This window comes from Bactrocera oleae, chromosome 6 (assembly GCF_042242935.1).
Source record: "Bactrocera oleae isolate idBacOlea1 chromosome 6, idBacOlea1, whole genome shotgun sequence".
Classification (NCBI taxonomy): Eukaryota; Metazoa; Arthropoda; class Insecta; order Diptera; family Tephritidae; genus Bactrocera; species Bactrocera oleae.
In genome coordinates this window covers 9,292,464-9,304,923 of record NC_091540.1, presented here as the reverse complement: position 1 = coordinate 9,304,923, position 12,460 = coordinate 9,292,464, and the positions used below count along the sequence as shown (strand labels likewise).

Sequence of the window (12,460 nt, the reverse complement as noted above, 5' to 3'; positions counted from 1 at the left end):
ACATGATGATGCATTATATGTACAATTAACGTGCAGTTATGTTATCCTTCCATTTCCGTTCTTCAAATTCTCCCCTGTTGCCAATAAAACACGTTACAGCAGCTGATTTTATAAATTACAAGTTTAAATATATTTCCCAGTCACAAAAGTACGCCGATACATACATACAAACTATATTGATTTATATAATACATATTTTATTTAAAATTTATCGATAGCGCCAAATAATAAATTATGTAATACATATCCGTTAAAAAATTGTAGCAATAAATAAATTGACGTGGAAAGTTCCTTGTTTATTATGGTAGTTTTTTTTGGAATGAATGGTTTTTTATATAAAATTTGCACAGCTACAATAATTTTTACAATTCACTGCAGCGTTATTTACCGTTATGATTACAATGTCATATTTAATCTTTGTGTAGCACTTAGTTTAAAGAAATTTGTTTGCATTACAGCTTACTTCGTTTAATGTCACTAAGAATTTGAGTACATATAATTTTACAAATTATTTTCACCCTAATTCCATTTTCAATGCATTTGCGCTAGTGAATTTATAAAATTCTACTGGGGTCTAACTAATCTTCATAAGATTTTATTTTTATCATGCTTCCTGCTGCTATGCCTTGGTATCTTTAAAAGCTAGTTTTAAAGTAACAAGCTTTTGTAGGTACATTTTTGCTATTGCAGAACAAAATATAATATATAAAAACTTAAATTTTCATCGACAGTCAAAAGTAGGTTTGCGCTTCAAAGGCCTCCTATTTGTTGTATTAATTTTCACAATAAATATATTTATGTGGAACTAAACGTTTCATACACATTGGCACCAAATACTTTGCTCTTCTCATCAACCAAATAAAATGTGATCAACGAGGTGGCTAAATTCTGTGGACGCGACTTTTCATCAAAACCTTGCGATGTTACGCCACTTACAATCGGTATAAGCTTAGCCAAAGCCATTTCTACACTATTTATACTGAGTACACTATTTGTCATTGCTGTTGCCACATCGCCACCCTCATTTCCTTTGTTTGTGGTTTTATTCTCCGCACTTGATGTGCTCCTTTGCGCTTGCGTTAATGTCTCGCCAATACTTTCTGCCACGGCATCTACTGTCAAGGAAAAGCCACGACAGATACTGTTCGCGCATACGCTAGCTGCATCATCGCTCTCCAACAAGTCTAAGGTTTCATTGTACATTTTTTGTAATAGTGGTCCCACTGTATTATATTCTGGTATTTGCGGTGGCAATAGGTATGTGGCAATTTTTGAATTGGGATCGCCTATATCGCTATTGATAGCCATTTGTAGTGTCCAAAAAAGTTGTTCTAGATCAGAGAGACTAAAACGCTTCGACAGCGGCAATGTTTTCATAACAACAAGCACTTTTGCACGTATTACACGTATTAGCTCACTTAAACCACCATCGTGTATGAAATAACCAATGAGTGAGAGATACTGTTGCTTCAGTTCTTCAGCGATCTGCTTTCTTTCCAACGTGACGTCTTGGTATAAGTAACCGCCAAGCAAATTCATTTGTACACGCAAGGCGATGACCAACATTGAAGAGGCATAAATGAATGTTGTGAGACGCGTGAACGCGACAATCTTCATTTCCTCCCACAATTCTAGTTTATTAGGTGGATTCTGACGAAGTTGTTCGAGCAAGGCATTGGTATTGCATTCACGTATTATGGCTGCATACAATTCTGTGCCCATGCCAATGATTACCTTATTGCAGGTGTGTTCTGTTGTTTCAAAATGTTGCATACGTTTTGTCTTTTCGAAAAACTCGCGTGCTTGACGCGTTTGATATTCAATAAGCTTTCGCTGTGCATATTTGATGGCTACGTATGTGCCTCCAACTAAAACGCCTGTGACAATAAATTTTCGTCGGTGCCGTGTGGCGAAATCACGAAGTCGACTGAACATTTTTTTTTGTTGTTGATGAGCTTAAAATGGTGTTGCGAAATCTCTTCAAATATATGTATTAAAACTTCTTTTCCTGCAACAGAAGTGAGTGATTTTGTTAATTCAGAAATTCTAAAGTAATGTACAAAGTTTACATTTTAACTTGGTAGTGAAACCTGTTAAGATTAGATTATCTTAGAACTTTATTCAAATGTATTTAAACTTATTGGTTATCCACCCATTTTGCACAAATCAATCAATACAAATAATACTTACCTAGATTTTATTTAGTTAGTATAGTTTACAATTGTTTTGTTGCCTCCTTCTTTTTCTGCCCACACATTTATCGTCTTATTACTGCAAATATTTAATTATTCATAGTTTATTGATTAGCACTGATTTATTAGCTGCTTCAAGCAATGGTATGTGAACATACATACACACGGGATCATTTATTGACAGACTTTTTATATACAAATTCTAACTACTAATACTTAATTTTTTATTTCGTTAAGAATTTTCTAAAAGCTTTAAATAAATTACCAAAGTACGAAGTCCGATTTTTATTTATTCAATAGATGAAAACCTGCACCACAAAATATTGAAAGATGTATTACTGTCAAACAATTGTACAGAAATTAATAAATGACAACAAAAACCAGATGACATTTCTGCTGACTTATCTACCGAAATGCCAAATGTCAGAGTTGCATCAAAAGCTTAACCTTTCTTATACCGTTAAAACATAATTTTGTGGTTATTTATTACCTTCTTGATAGGAAATGGTTAAGTATTTTGACAGTTGGAACAACAAGCGGATACAACAGAAAGTGGATAAGTAAATAGAGCTTATGCTTCTATTAGTGACCGACCCAAAACCGTAGACCGTATCAGCTGATACGACCTATCAGCCAACACAGTATATAACACCATCGCTTCTACCGATGTGGTTGTTAAAAAGCTAGCTGTGTGCAAAACCAGTATACAAATTGAGCAATGGCAGATTGCTCAAAAGGGAACAACTGATTTCTACGTTGACACTACGGGCATAACTTTTGACAAATTTCGTTTGATACGGCCGGTAAGTACGGCACGTCAGTTACTAGTTTAAGCAGAGAATGTAAAATATCTATCTCTGTATATAATCTACATTCTCTGCAAATAGGAAAGAGAAGGAGCGATTAAGTAAATAAACCTTTATCATATCTAAAGTAGTAAAGTAATATAAATTAAGTAAATAAGGCAATTAACATTCATCAACAGAACTTTATAAATTTTTCAACAGAGTTAAAGACACAACTGAAGGCGTCACACAATATGGCTCAACCTCAAGTAAAGTCGGTAGCTGCTGCGGAGATAGTTAGTAAAAAGTTAATCATAGTAACTGGATTTGGACCATTTGTTGGTCATGAAGACTTGAACGCCAGTTGGGAAGCTGTACGTCTTTTGCCAGATGAGATTACTTGGCATGGTCACCATTATACGCTAGAGAAACGGGAGATACCAGTTGAGTATGATGCGGTGGACAAAGCTGTCGAAGAAATATGGTCACACAACCCACAAGTAAGCAAAACAGACAGTGCTACTTGTTTCTAATAAATGTTTAATTTATATTTTAAAAGCTTGTTATACATTGTGGCGTTCATGGTAGTGCAAGTTGTATACATGTAGAGAAGTTGGCATATAATCATAAATTCACAAGACCGGACTATGCTCGTCAACATCTGCCAAAGTCTTCAGCATGTTTAGTGAATTGTAACACCACTATAAATGATAATTATATCTTACATTGTGGGTTAGATGTGGATAAAATCGTTCAAGTGGTTGCTGAATCATGTGATTGCACACCAACTGCTACAGAAGATGCTGTACCAAGTACTGTGAATGTAGAACCAGTGGCGTTTACAGTTCTTAAAAGTTCAAATGACGTCGGCAATTATTTGTGTGGATACATATATCTAAAATCTCTTGATAGAAATAAAAATCGCACTTTATTCATACATGTACCACCTATAAATTGCCCATTCACATCAGAAGAAACGAAGGAGGTGGTGTTGCGAATAATTGAAGAATGTATTCGGCAAGTTATGGAAAACGGGAAAGAAGATTGTTAAAATATTTATTAACATTTGCTATACATTTGTGTCTTATAATTTTATCAGATGATAAAATTGAAAATCTTTGTAATTTATATAGTGTAACAAAGTATTATAACTAACTCATGTATGTTTTATCAATTTTTTAAGTAAAGTTTAAATAGTAAAATATAAGTGTGATATTTTACTTTTCATTGCAATCAACCATATATAGTAGGGTCCTGCTGTTAGTTATGTATTATTAGTGGTATAATCATTTATAAATGCATTTCCTTTAAATAAATGTATAAACAAATAAAATAGCAGAGAACGTAAATTATGATATACGTTCTCTACATATATTTTTCGGAATACAAAATAAATTGGCAACACTTACATGCTCAATCCACAAATAATTTGGCAGCACTAAGTGTTGTTATTGTCAGAGCAGAGAACGTAAATTATTATAACTTTCATATTTTACGTTCTCTGTTCCCACCTTCCATAAATATTCATATATTAGAAAATTTGCATCGAAGTTTTGTGTTAAAAATAACCGTGAAATAGATAAATTATTTAAATCATGACACGACACGCTCGTAATTGCACAGCCGGTGCTGTATATACCTATAATGAAAAGCGGCGTGATGCCGCAGAATCAGGCTATGGCACCAAAGCACAACGGCTTGGAAAAGATTCGGTTAAGTCTTTCGATTGTTGTTCGCTAACATTACAACCTTGTCGTAATCCTGTGATAACGAAAGAAGGTTACCTTTTTGACAAGGAAGCTATTTTGCAATATATAATTACAAAGAAAAATGAATACAGTCGTAAATTGAAGGAGTACGAACGTTTGCGCCGTCTCGAGGAGACAGAGAACGCGCAGGAGTTGAATCTTAAACAACAAAAATGCATTGAAAAGTTTGTAAACGCTGGTAAACCAGTCAATGAGAGTGCCAGTGATAAAAAATCTGCAGACGTAATTGCTATAAGTCCAAGCACTTCTGCAGCTGCCGTAGCTGCTGCTGGTGGCTCTATCTCTAACATGGCCAATGGCAATGAAAAGAAGTTACCTAGTTTCTGGGTGCCATCTGAGTGCCCAAATGCTGGTGCTGCAAAAGCAAACAAACCTGATTCAACCATTTATTGCCCAGTTTCCGAGAAGCCTTTAAAAGTGAAAGATTTAATAAATGTAAAATTTACGCTAATCAAAGATGGTGATAATAGCCGTTCACTTATAGCAAAAGAAGCGCGTTACATGTGTCCCGTAACACATGATGTGCTCAGCAATGCTGTACCCTGCGCTGTGTTGCGACCAACGTGAGTTTGAGATGTAATATATATAGAACTATACATATATTTATTTCACAAATCTTATATTTTGCAGTGGCGATGTGGTTACTATGGAATGCGTTGAGAAATTAATTAAGAAAGATATGATACATCCTTTGACGAATCAGAAATTATCGGAAAAGGATATTATACCCTTACAGAGAGTGAGTTTGCAAATAATTGCACAAAGAATAAATTTTCCATGTAAATAGTTCATTTTTTTTTTATTTATAGGGTGGCACCGGCTATGCGATGACCAATGATAATTTAAATGCCAAGGAAAAGCGTCCAATGCTGCAAGTTTAGATTTAAAATCAAATACTTGTTAGTTTCAAATTAATATTTTAAGTGTCTCGTGTTCAATAAAAAAAACTTCTAACAGAAGAGTTTTGAAAGTTCTGCTATTTATATACCTAAATAACTGTAATAGTGAACTTTAACTAATTGCGCACGTTATAACTAGTATACATAATTTTTTATGTGCAGATAAAATTTCACTTGTTTTTGTTTCCTTATCTTTGTATCTGACCTTAACCCAAATTTATCCTGCAAAGTTAAGTAATTTTATAAGTTCATTGACTGTAATAGGAAACAAAATTATCAGTCAAATCAAATTCAAGATAACAGCATACATTAATGGCAGTTGAAGAGTCAATAAACGATATTGAAAACACTATCTTTTACAGATCCATGTGTCAACGGTGACCTTCTAACCATCGAATATAAACGCTTGGTAATGCTACAGAGGCATTAGAAAGCAATCAACAGCAAGTGTGAAAGAGTACTTTTATTAAAATACTTTTAATTTTGTTAAAAAATAGTATTATATAAAAAAACAAAGGCTTTAAAATGCAAACAAGCTTTTTAAAAATTATATCACTTTTGACCATCATCATTAGCACTCAAGCAGAGTCATTCAAGCAGTGCAAAAATGCCGCTGAAGGCACTTTTGTTGCGGTTGAGAACAATTGCTTAGCTTACATTTACTGTCGAGACGATGAGTCCTTCACCGATTTATGCCCTGCTGGCACCTATTTCGATGCAGAGCAACAACAATGTTTGATAGATGAAGATGGCTCCATGTGCACAACTTCTATGGCTCCGCCCACGGAAGCAGTGACGCAACAGCACATGTTAACACAGCAAGCGCTAACTACGACTACAGCGACTGCGACGGCTAGTACGTTTACAAGCGGGCTGTTTTCGACAAACACTTTGCCACCACGCCCACAATGCAAATCAACCTTGGATGAGTACTTTCCATATCAGCAGCGCTGTGAGTACTACTATCGCTGCACGCGCGGTTATTTGAGCATTTTGCGCTGCAGTCTGGGTTATGGCTGGGATTTTCTACAAGAGAAGTGCGTGCCACTCAAAGAAGCGCAGTGCTTTAAGGCAGTGCGGGCGCATGTTTATAGTTTTTAAGTTGTAATTTTAAGTGTTTTGTTTTTATGTATAAATGTGATGGCTTAGCATACAAATGTGCAGTGTGTGTATTTAATTCGATTTTGCTCGAAAGTATGCAAATGTTTTTAAGGATTTTTAAATTCTGCCTTTTAACCCTTACTACTCGGCTTTCTAGGTAGGTTAGTATTTACTAATTAGAAGCAATACGTGCAATAATATAAATAAAACAACCAGTGAATCATATATTATTACTTTCTTATATTGTTGAAGAAGTAGAAGATGTGTGTTATATAAAATTTATGAATGATATGGTGCAAAGCAAATTTTGCAAAGCGGAACTTGGCACTCTTTACAAATTGTCTGTATTTTTTTGAGTGCTATAATTAGCACAACGACGTTGGGTAGTTGCTTCAACAGGAACATTGCCTTCCCATTGGCAAAGGCAATTCATTCGGATATCTCAAAAACTGACGAAGAAATTTTTATAATCCCGAAAAAAAACTTCAGACCCATATGCTCTTAGGCAAAAATGTTTACATATAAGGGTATCTTGGTCATTAGTTTGTGGAAAACATGAATTATAGTCGAATGGCGAGATATGCAGTCCGCTACTGTGCAGTTACGAGTATTTTAAATATTGTTTTTAGGTACAAATTCCTCGTAAAAAGCACCCCAAATGGCATTTACGGCAGTTTTAAAAATGAAGTCATTATTGTCATTGTCATTATAGACAAAAACTTTGGCGGAAACCGCATCCAGCTCATACACTGTGTTATCAGCTGAATCCCCGTTTTTGCTAGAGCTAGAAGCATCATTTTGTACGAATTCGGCAGAGCTTCCTCCAGTCTGTAAAGTTTTTCATGCCGCTTTTATTAACTATTTCATCTTCCAAAATTTTCTAGGAAAATACATTTCATTTTTCAAAACGCGAAATCACATTATTTAATACTTATCGAACTATAGAAATAAGCACAAAAACAATGTATTTTTTATAACTACTTAGCAGTCACAAGTGTAAACAGACGAGTAAGTTGCAATATCACTACATTTAAATATTTTCAAACTAAATATTTTGCTGAAATTCCATAAAATCTTTAATAAACCAACCAAAATCTTCACTCTGGCCGCGTCGTAACTCACAAAGAACAGTGTTGTAAACGCAAATGACAGAATTATTTAACGGTACTTTTTAGAATGTATTCAGAAATGCTTAAAGACGATATGGTATATGCAACAACCAAGCAACATTGAATTGGAATTTTTTAGAGATCTTTGAACTTTAGGTGATACACATAAACAAAGGAAATTTCAAAAATTAGTTTTTATCGTAAGAATTCATGTGTCAAATCAACTGCTTTAGAATGTTTGGTGTTATTGTTTGAAATTAAAAACAAGAAAAACCGTTAACTTCGGCTGCACTTATACAGCAATACTCTTCACAAATACAAAAGATCAGTGCCATGCCGAATTTGGTAAAGATATCTCGTCAAGTAAAAAGTTTTCTCTACAAACACTTGATTTTGATCGGTCAGTTTGTATGGCAGCTATAGGTTGTAGTAGTTCTATCTATTGTAAAAAATTTCTTCGGAGATTGTAGTGTTGTCTTGAAAAATAATACATGTCAAATTTCGTGAAGATATCTTGTCAAATAATAAAGTTTTCCATAAAAGAACTTGATTTTCAACGGTCAGTTTTTATTTGCAGCTATATACATATATGCTATAGTGGTCCGATAACGGCGGTTCCGAAACATGAGCAGTTTATTGTAGCGAAAAAGACGTGTGCCAAACTTCAACGCGATATCTTAACATAAAAACAAAAACCACGTGACAATCATTTGCGATGCAACCACGTTCTTAATGCCAGTTTGTCCTTTTTTAGTTAAAGTTTTACCGTTTTTAAAAGGACCCGCATGCTACTACATTCAATTTACAGTAATCCAACAAATTTTTTGTCATTGCTGCCTCTTTTGGCGTTCCTGCACAGTATCTATCATTTTTGCTGGTACGATTAGAACGAAAATCAGTAAACCAGTTGTGGCCCATATGTAGCACTCAAATTTGAACAACTGTATTGTCATTTTAGTTATATACAATACCGTTACAACGATTTCAGCTTCAGATTGATTGAAGTAATTTTTCGAAAAAAAAGTCTTGAGCCTAGTTTGATGCACAACTTCTTACATGTCTGCACACAAATTTCATAGAATACAAGGTAACGACAATCGTTGACGTCATAAAATCAACAGCGTCATATCGACAGTGGGACGAATTTGAAAAAAAAAATTAGTTATTTTACTGTGTTTAATTTTTGCGTTTTTTGTTGAAATCATTATCTGCTTCATTGCATGTTAAGATAGACTTAAACACAACTATGTATGTATGTGAATCTTACGCAATTTCAAAAGGCTGTATTCTTTGAAATCATGCACTTTAAAATTATTGAAGAAAAAATTAAAATTTTTTAAACTTTAGTTTTTGAGAAATCGTGAGACATGTACAAAGCTATATATTATATAAGTATTTCTATTATATAATGTTACAGAAATAGTCTCATTAACTTCTTATTATAAAAAATTTTTCATTGTGTTTAAGTTTGGCAAAGTTGTGCAAAATTTTGATATTTAAATTTCTTTATAGCATTCATGTTACTCACACGAATTTTGTATATATCTTTGCTAACAACAACCCATGGTACATTTAAATTACGTTTCGAATTTTTCTAAGCGATTTTTGCATAATTTAACGCTCTACTACTTCACAAACAGATTTGAACTAATAAAAAAAAAAAGTAGAAAATATATATATATAAATATAGTTTTTGATAAGCAATTTGGGGCAATGCGCGCCCGCCACGAATTTACAAATTTTATAACGAATTTGTCAAATGCTATCAGGTAATTAGAGTTGCTATGTACGTTGGTCTGCGCATATATATAGCTTTTTATATTTTTTTATTTGTTTTATTATTATTAATAACTCAAAAATTCTTGCATTTCAGGCTATTACTATATATAGTTTTTCGGTTACATCCGACACTTTATTTATCAATATATGCACATTTACAAGATTATTTTCAGCAACAAAATATCGCAAAATAACATAATTACAATATTATTGCGATTTCGCAGAAAGAAAAAAAAATTTTCGAACATTTATAATGTCGGTTATCGAATGCATCTATGTTGACAACAAATATTAACACAAAACTCATAATCAAAAATTGTGTGCTTTCCCGACAGAAATCAACTAACAAGCTGGTTACAAACATGTAACTAAACAAGTTAAATTAGCGCAGCTGATCGCCTCTCAATTGAAAGGTAGCGTCATAATCAAATCTGACACAGCAATGGCATGCACTGCGGCGAGTGAGCGATGCAAAAAGATAAATTGCCAAATGAACGAAGCCCTTATCAGTCGGATGGCGTAGATTTGCAATTATCATCTGCGAGCGATATGCGACGCAAATCGTAAGTGCGAGCAACATAAGCCGCTATTTAAAGCGTACGAAGGTCGTCGAATCGGCACAGTACACCACGGCGCGCAGCAAGTTCAAGTGCAGATCGACAGCTGATTTTCATATAGCAAACTAAAACATTTGAGTTTTTCTCATATTTTATCGCGCACACGAATTTTCTTTACCCATAGCATGAAATCACAAAAGATATGCACTCGAAATATACATTTTTGCTCAATTCAACTAACCGTTAACATTTGTACGATATTGGCAACAATGTTGCTGCAACATGTTGCTGCCGCAACTGAATTTGTTTCACACAAAGATTGTAACAATGCGCCGAAGGGCACAATTATTGCCAATCCCGTCAATTGCAGCCAATATATAATTTGTAACGGTTTGCGTTCCACGTTGGGCGAATGTCCGGCCAATAAATATTTCAATCCGAATGTTTTGTCATGCGACAAAACGTTTTTGGCCTGCAGCGGCAAAAATATCATCACAACAGTGTCACCTACAACAACAGCTACAAAAGTTACAGAAGCTGAAGAGTCGTCTACGTTCACGCTCTTGCTCATCACACGTCGCTTACTAAATACCTATCAGCGTCCGCTAGGCAATAAAGGGCCGGGCAGCATTGCTTTTATACTGAGTTTATCATTGGCGTTATCGCCGGCTTATGGGCGTCCTGTCTGCATCAGCTGGTACGATCAGCAATTCCCGCATGCCAACAACTGCGAGTACTATTTCCAATGTGTTAGCGGCTTTCTCAGTGTGCGTCGTTGCTATTTCGGTTTTGGCTGGGACTTGAATCGCCAGCAGTGTGTGCCCATGCAGCAGGCGCATTGCTTCCGCCCAAAGCTCGTACGCTAGTGCGCCGCTGCGCTTTGTTTGTTTTGTATTCTTTTGTTGTTGACATTTTGTTTAATGCACAAATTTGTTAGTTGCTTGTTTTTATTATTATTACGAGCTGTTTTGATGAAGTACACTCGTATAAACATTAGTGTGTGTGCCGGAATCTTTATTTAGTTGTATGAAAATAATTTAAGTGTAGCATTAAGTGTTTGAAAATGACATTTAAATTATTAAAATAAATTAAATTGTTTGTTAAAATACATTTTAAAAAATTAAAAATAGTTTTTTTTTCTAGAAATGTTAATTAATTGCCTGGTGTCTTCTGGGCAATGTGGCGATAAGAATATGTAATAGTCTTCGATAACATTGATGAAAGAATCGGGTTATGGTTAGGTTACAATTCTGTTACAATCACCAACAGAGAACTCAATTGGATAGCTTAGAATGTCGCTTCCTTGTGGTACCTATAACTGCCTTACAATGATTATAAATAACGTTATAGGTCGACAAAGCCACACATTTCTTGACTCGGCTAGTGTCAGTTACAGCTATCTATCCGAGTAGCGACGAAAATATGACTGCCGAGATGTTTCGACCACAGTCTGTCACCACAACTTTGATAATTTGCGTCCTTTAATATATTTAGCCTTAACGAATGAATGCCTATTGCAAAATGTCTCGATAGAACTCCTACAAATGCAGTGAGATAAATCTGGTAGCAATCAACTTATCTTATGCTGCAGTTCAGTGGATCTCCTACGTTTCACACTAAACCAGCAGGATCATCGGCCAACGCCTGCTCAGCTTATGCAAGGTTTATCGGTACAGTGCTAGAACGCAGAAGGACGATGGGGATCCAGCTCGTTCCCACTACACACATTATAAGTGACAGCTTGTTGAATGAATCACTACAATTTAAATATCTCCGATCAGCCAACTAACTGTAAAGTCTTATAAGAACAAAGCTAGTAGTATCAGGCTAGTCACTGATAAAGTATTTCCAGAGCGATACGAAAAATTCTATTTTAGTAGTTTATCTCGAGTTGAGCAACTGTATGCAAAATGTCAGTTTTGTTCTTAGATTCACGTTAGAAGAACTTTATTTTGATCGAACAGTTTGTATGAATTCCATATTTGTTTGATATCAACGGCTTCGACAAATGAGCATGCGAAACAGACTAACAGCCAGACAGAAAGACGGACATGACCACATCGACTCAGCTCGTCATGCATTTCATTAATATACTTTAGAGAGTCTCCGACTGAATGTTACAAACTTTTTGGCAAACTCAATATGCCCTGTTCAGGGTATAATGAGATTAATTGACTATATATGGACATCACTCACTTTCCTTGGAGTCGAAATTCGCTTTTTAACTTTTTTTTAGTTGTTAGAAAGGTTGTTGTAGTTTAAGAACTTA

The 12,460-nt window shown here is 34.8% G+C and overlaps 5 protein-coding genes across 10 annotated transcripts; 4 read left to right on the top strand and 1 right to left on the bottom strand.

Moving 5' to 3' along the window:
• Positions 1–103: 103 nt before the first annotated feature.
• Pex3 (peroxin 3) lies at positions 104–2,617 on the bottom strand. Of its 2 annotated transcripts, none has more exons than XM_014230810.3 (3): positions 2,458–2,617; positions 2,191–2,271; positions 104–2,008 (listed from the first exon to the last, which is right to left on the bottom strand). In XM_014230810.3, exon 3 carries the CDS (start codon positions 1,933–1,935, stop codon positions 796–798), a length of 1,140 nt encoding a protein of 379 aa, XP_014086285.1. In that variant the 5' UTR covers positions 1,936–2,008; positions 2,191–2,271; positions 2,458–2,617; the 3' UTR covers positions 104–795. The 2 variants fall into 2 exon arrangements, with proteins under 2 accessions (XP_014086285.1, XP_036216846.1); XM_036360953.2 differs by lacking the exon at positions 2,458–2,617 and adding an exon at positions 2,351–2,451.
• A 359-nt stretch (positions 2,618–2,976) lies between these two features.
• On the top strand, positions 2,977–4,184 carry LOC138857644 (pyroglutamyl-peptidase 1). Of its 4 annotated transcripts, none has more exons than XM_070110907.1 (3): positions 2,977–2,995; positions 3,200–3,477; positions 3,537–4,184. In XM_070110907.1, the coding sequence occupies exons 2-3, from the start codon at positions 3,232–3,234 to the stop codon at positions 4,026–4,028; spliced, it is 738 nt and encodes a 245-aa protein (XP_069967008.1). In that variant the 5' UTR covers positions 2,977–2,995; positions 3,200–3,231; the 3' UTR covers positions 4,029–4,184. The 4 variants fall into 4 exon arrangements, with proteins under 4 accessions (XP_069967008.1, XP_069967005.1, XP_069967007.1 ...); XM_070110904.1 differs by lacking the exon at positions 2,977–2,995 and adding an exon at positions 3,014–3,099 and having other exon boundaries at positions 3,178–3,477; XM_070110906.1 differs by lacking the exon at positions 2,977–2,995 and adding an exon at positions 3,082–3,099.
• A 256-nt stretch (positions 4,185–4,440) lies between these two features.
• On the top strand, positions 4,441–5,705 carry LOC106614888 (nitric oxide synthase-interacting protein homolog). Of its 2 annotated transcripts, none has more exons than XR_004976162.2 (3): positions 4,441–5,322; positions 5,377–5,485; positions 5,556–5,574. XR_004976162.2 is itself a non-coding variant. In XM_070110903.1 (3 exons), exons 1-3 carry the CDS (start codon positions 4,573–4,575, stop codon positions 5,625–5,627), a joined length of 918 nt encoding a protein of 305 aa, XP_069967004.1. In that variant the 5' UTR covers positions 4,446–4,572; the 3' UTR covers positions 5,628–5,705. The 2 variants fall into 2 exon arrangements, 1 of the variants encoding a protein (XP_069967004.1); XM_070110903.1 differs by having other exon boundaries at positions 4,446–5,309; positions 5,556–5,705.
• A 142-nt stretch (positions 5,706–5,847) lies between these two features.
• LOC106614884 (uncharacterized) lies at positions 5,848–6,971 on the top strand. The gene has a single exon (XM_014230816.3). The coding sequence runs from the start codon at positions 6,171–6,173 to the stop codon at positions 6,744–6,746; it is 576 nt and encodes a 191-aa protein (XP_014086291.2). The 5' UTR covers positions 5,848–6,170; the 3' UTR covers positions 6,747–6,971.
• Positions 6,972–10,262: 3,291 nt separating this feature from the next.
• LOC106614872 (uncharacterized) lies at positions 10,263–11,284 on the top strand. Its single transcript, XM_014230799.3, has one exon. It carries the CDS (start codon positions 10,377–10,379, stop codon positions 11,055–11,057), a length of 681 nt encoding a protein of 226 aa, XP_014086274.3. The 5' UTR covers positions 10,263–10,376; the 3' UTR covers positions 11,058–11,284.
• The last annotated feature ends 1,176 nt before the right edge of the window (positions 11,285–12,460 follow it).

Coding starts and splice junctions, on each gene's coding strand:
- LOC138857644 (XM_070110907.1), top strand. CDS start 3,232: ATGGCTCAACCTCAAGTAAAGTCGGTAGCTGCTGCGGAGATAGTTAGT. Junction 3,478..3,536: donor TATGGTCACACAACCCACAA/GTAAGCAAAACA, acceptor ATATTTTAAAAG/CTTGTTATACATTGTGGCGT.
- LOC106614884 (XM_014230816.3), top strand. CDS start 6,171: ATGCAAACAAGCTTTTTAAAAATTATATCACTTTTGACCATCATCATT.
- LOC106614888 (XM_070110903.1), top strand. CDS start 4,573: ATGACACGACACGCTCGTAATTGCACAGCCGGTGCTGTATATACCTAT. Junction 5,310..5,376: donor TGCGCTGTGTTGCGACCAAC/GTGAGTTTGAGA, acceptor TATATTTTGCAG/TGGCGATGTGGTTACTATGG. Junction 5,486..5,555: donor ATATTATACCCTTACAGAGA/GTGAGTTTGCAA, acceptor TTTTATTTATAG/GGTGGCACCGGCTATGCGAT.
- Pex3 (XM_014230810.3), bottom strand. CDS start 1,935: ATGTTCAGTCGACTTCGTGATTTCGCCACACGGCACCGACGAAAATTT.
- LOC106614872 (XM_014230799.3), top strand. CDS start 10,377: ATGAAATCACAAAAGATATGCACTCGAAATATACATTTTTGCTCAATT.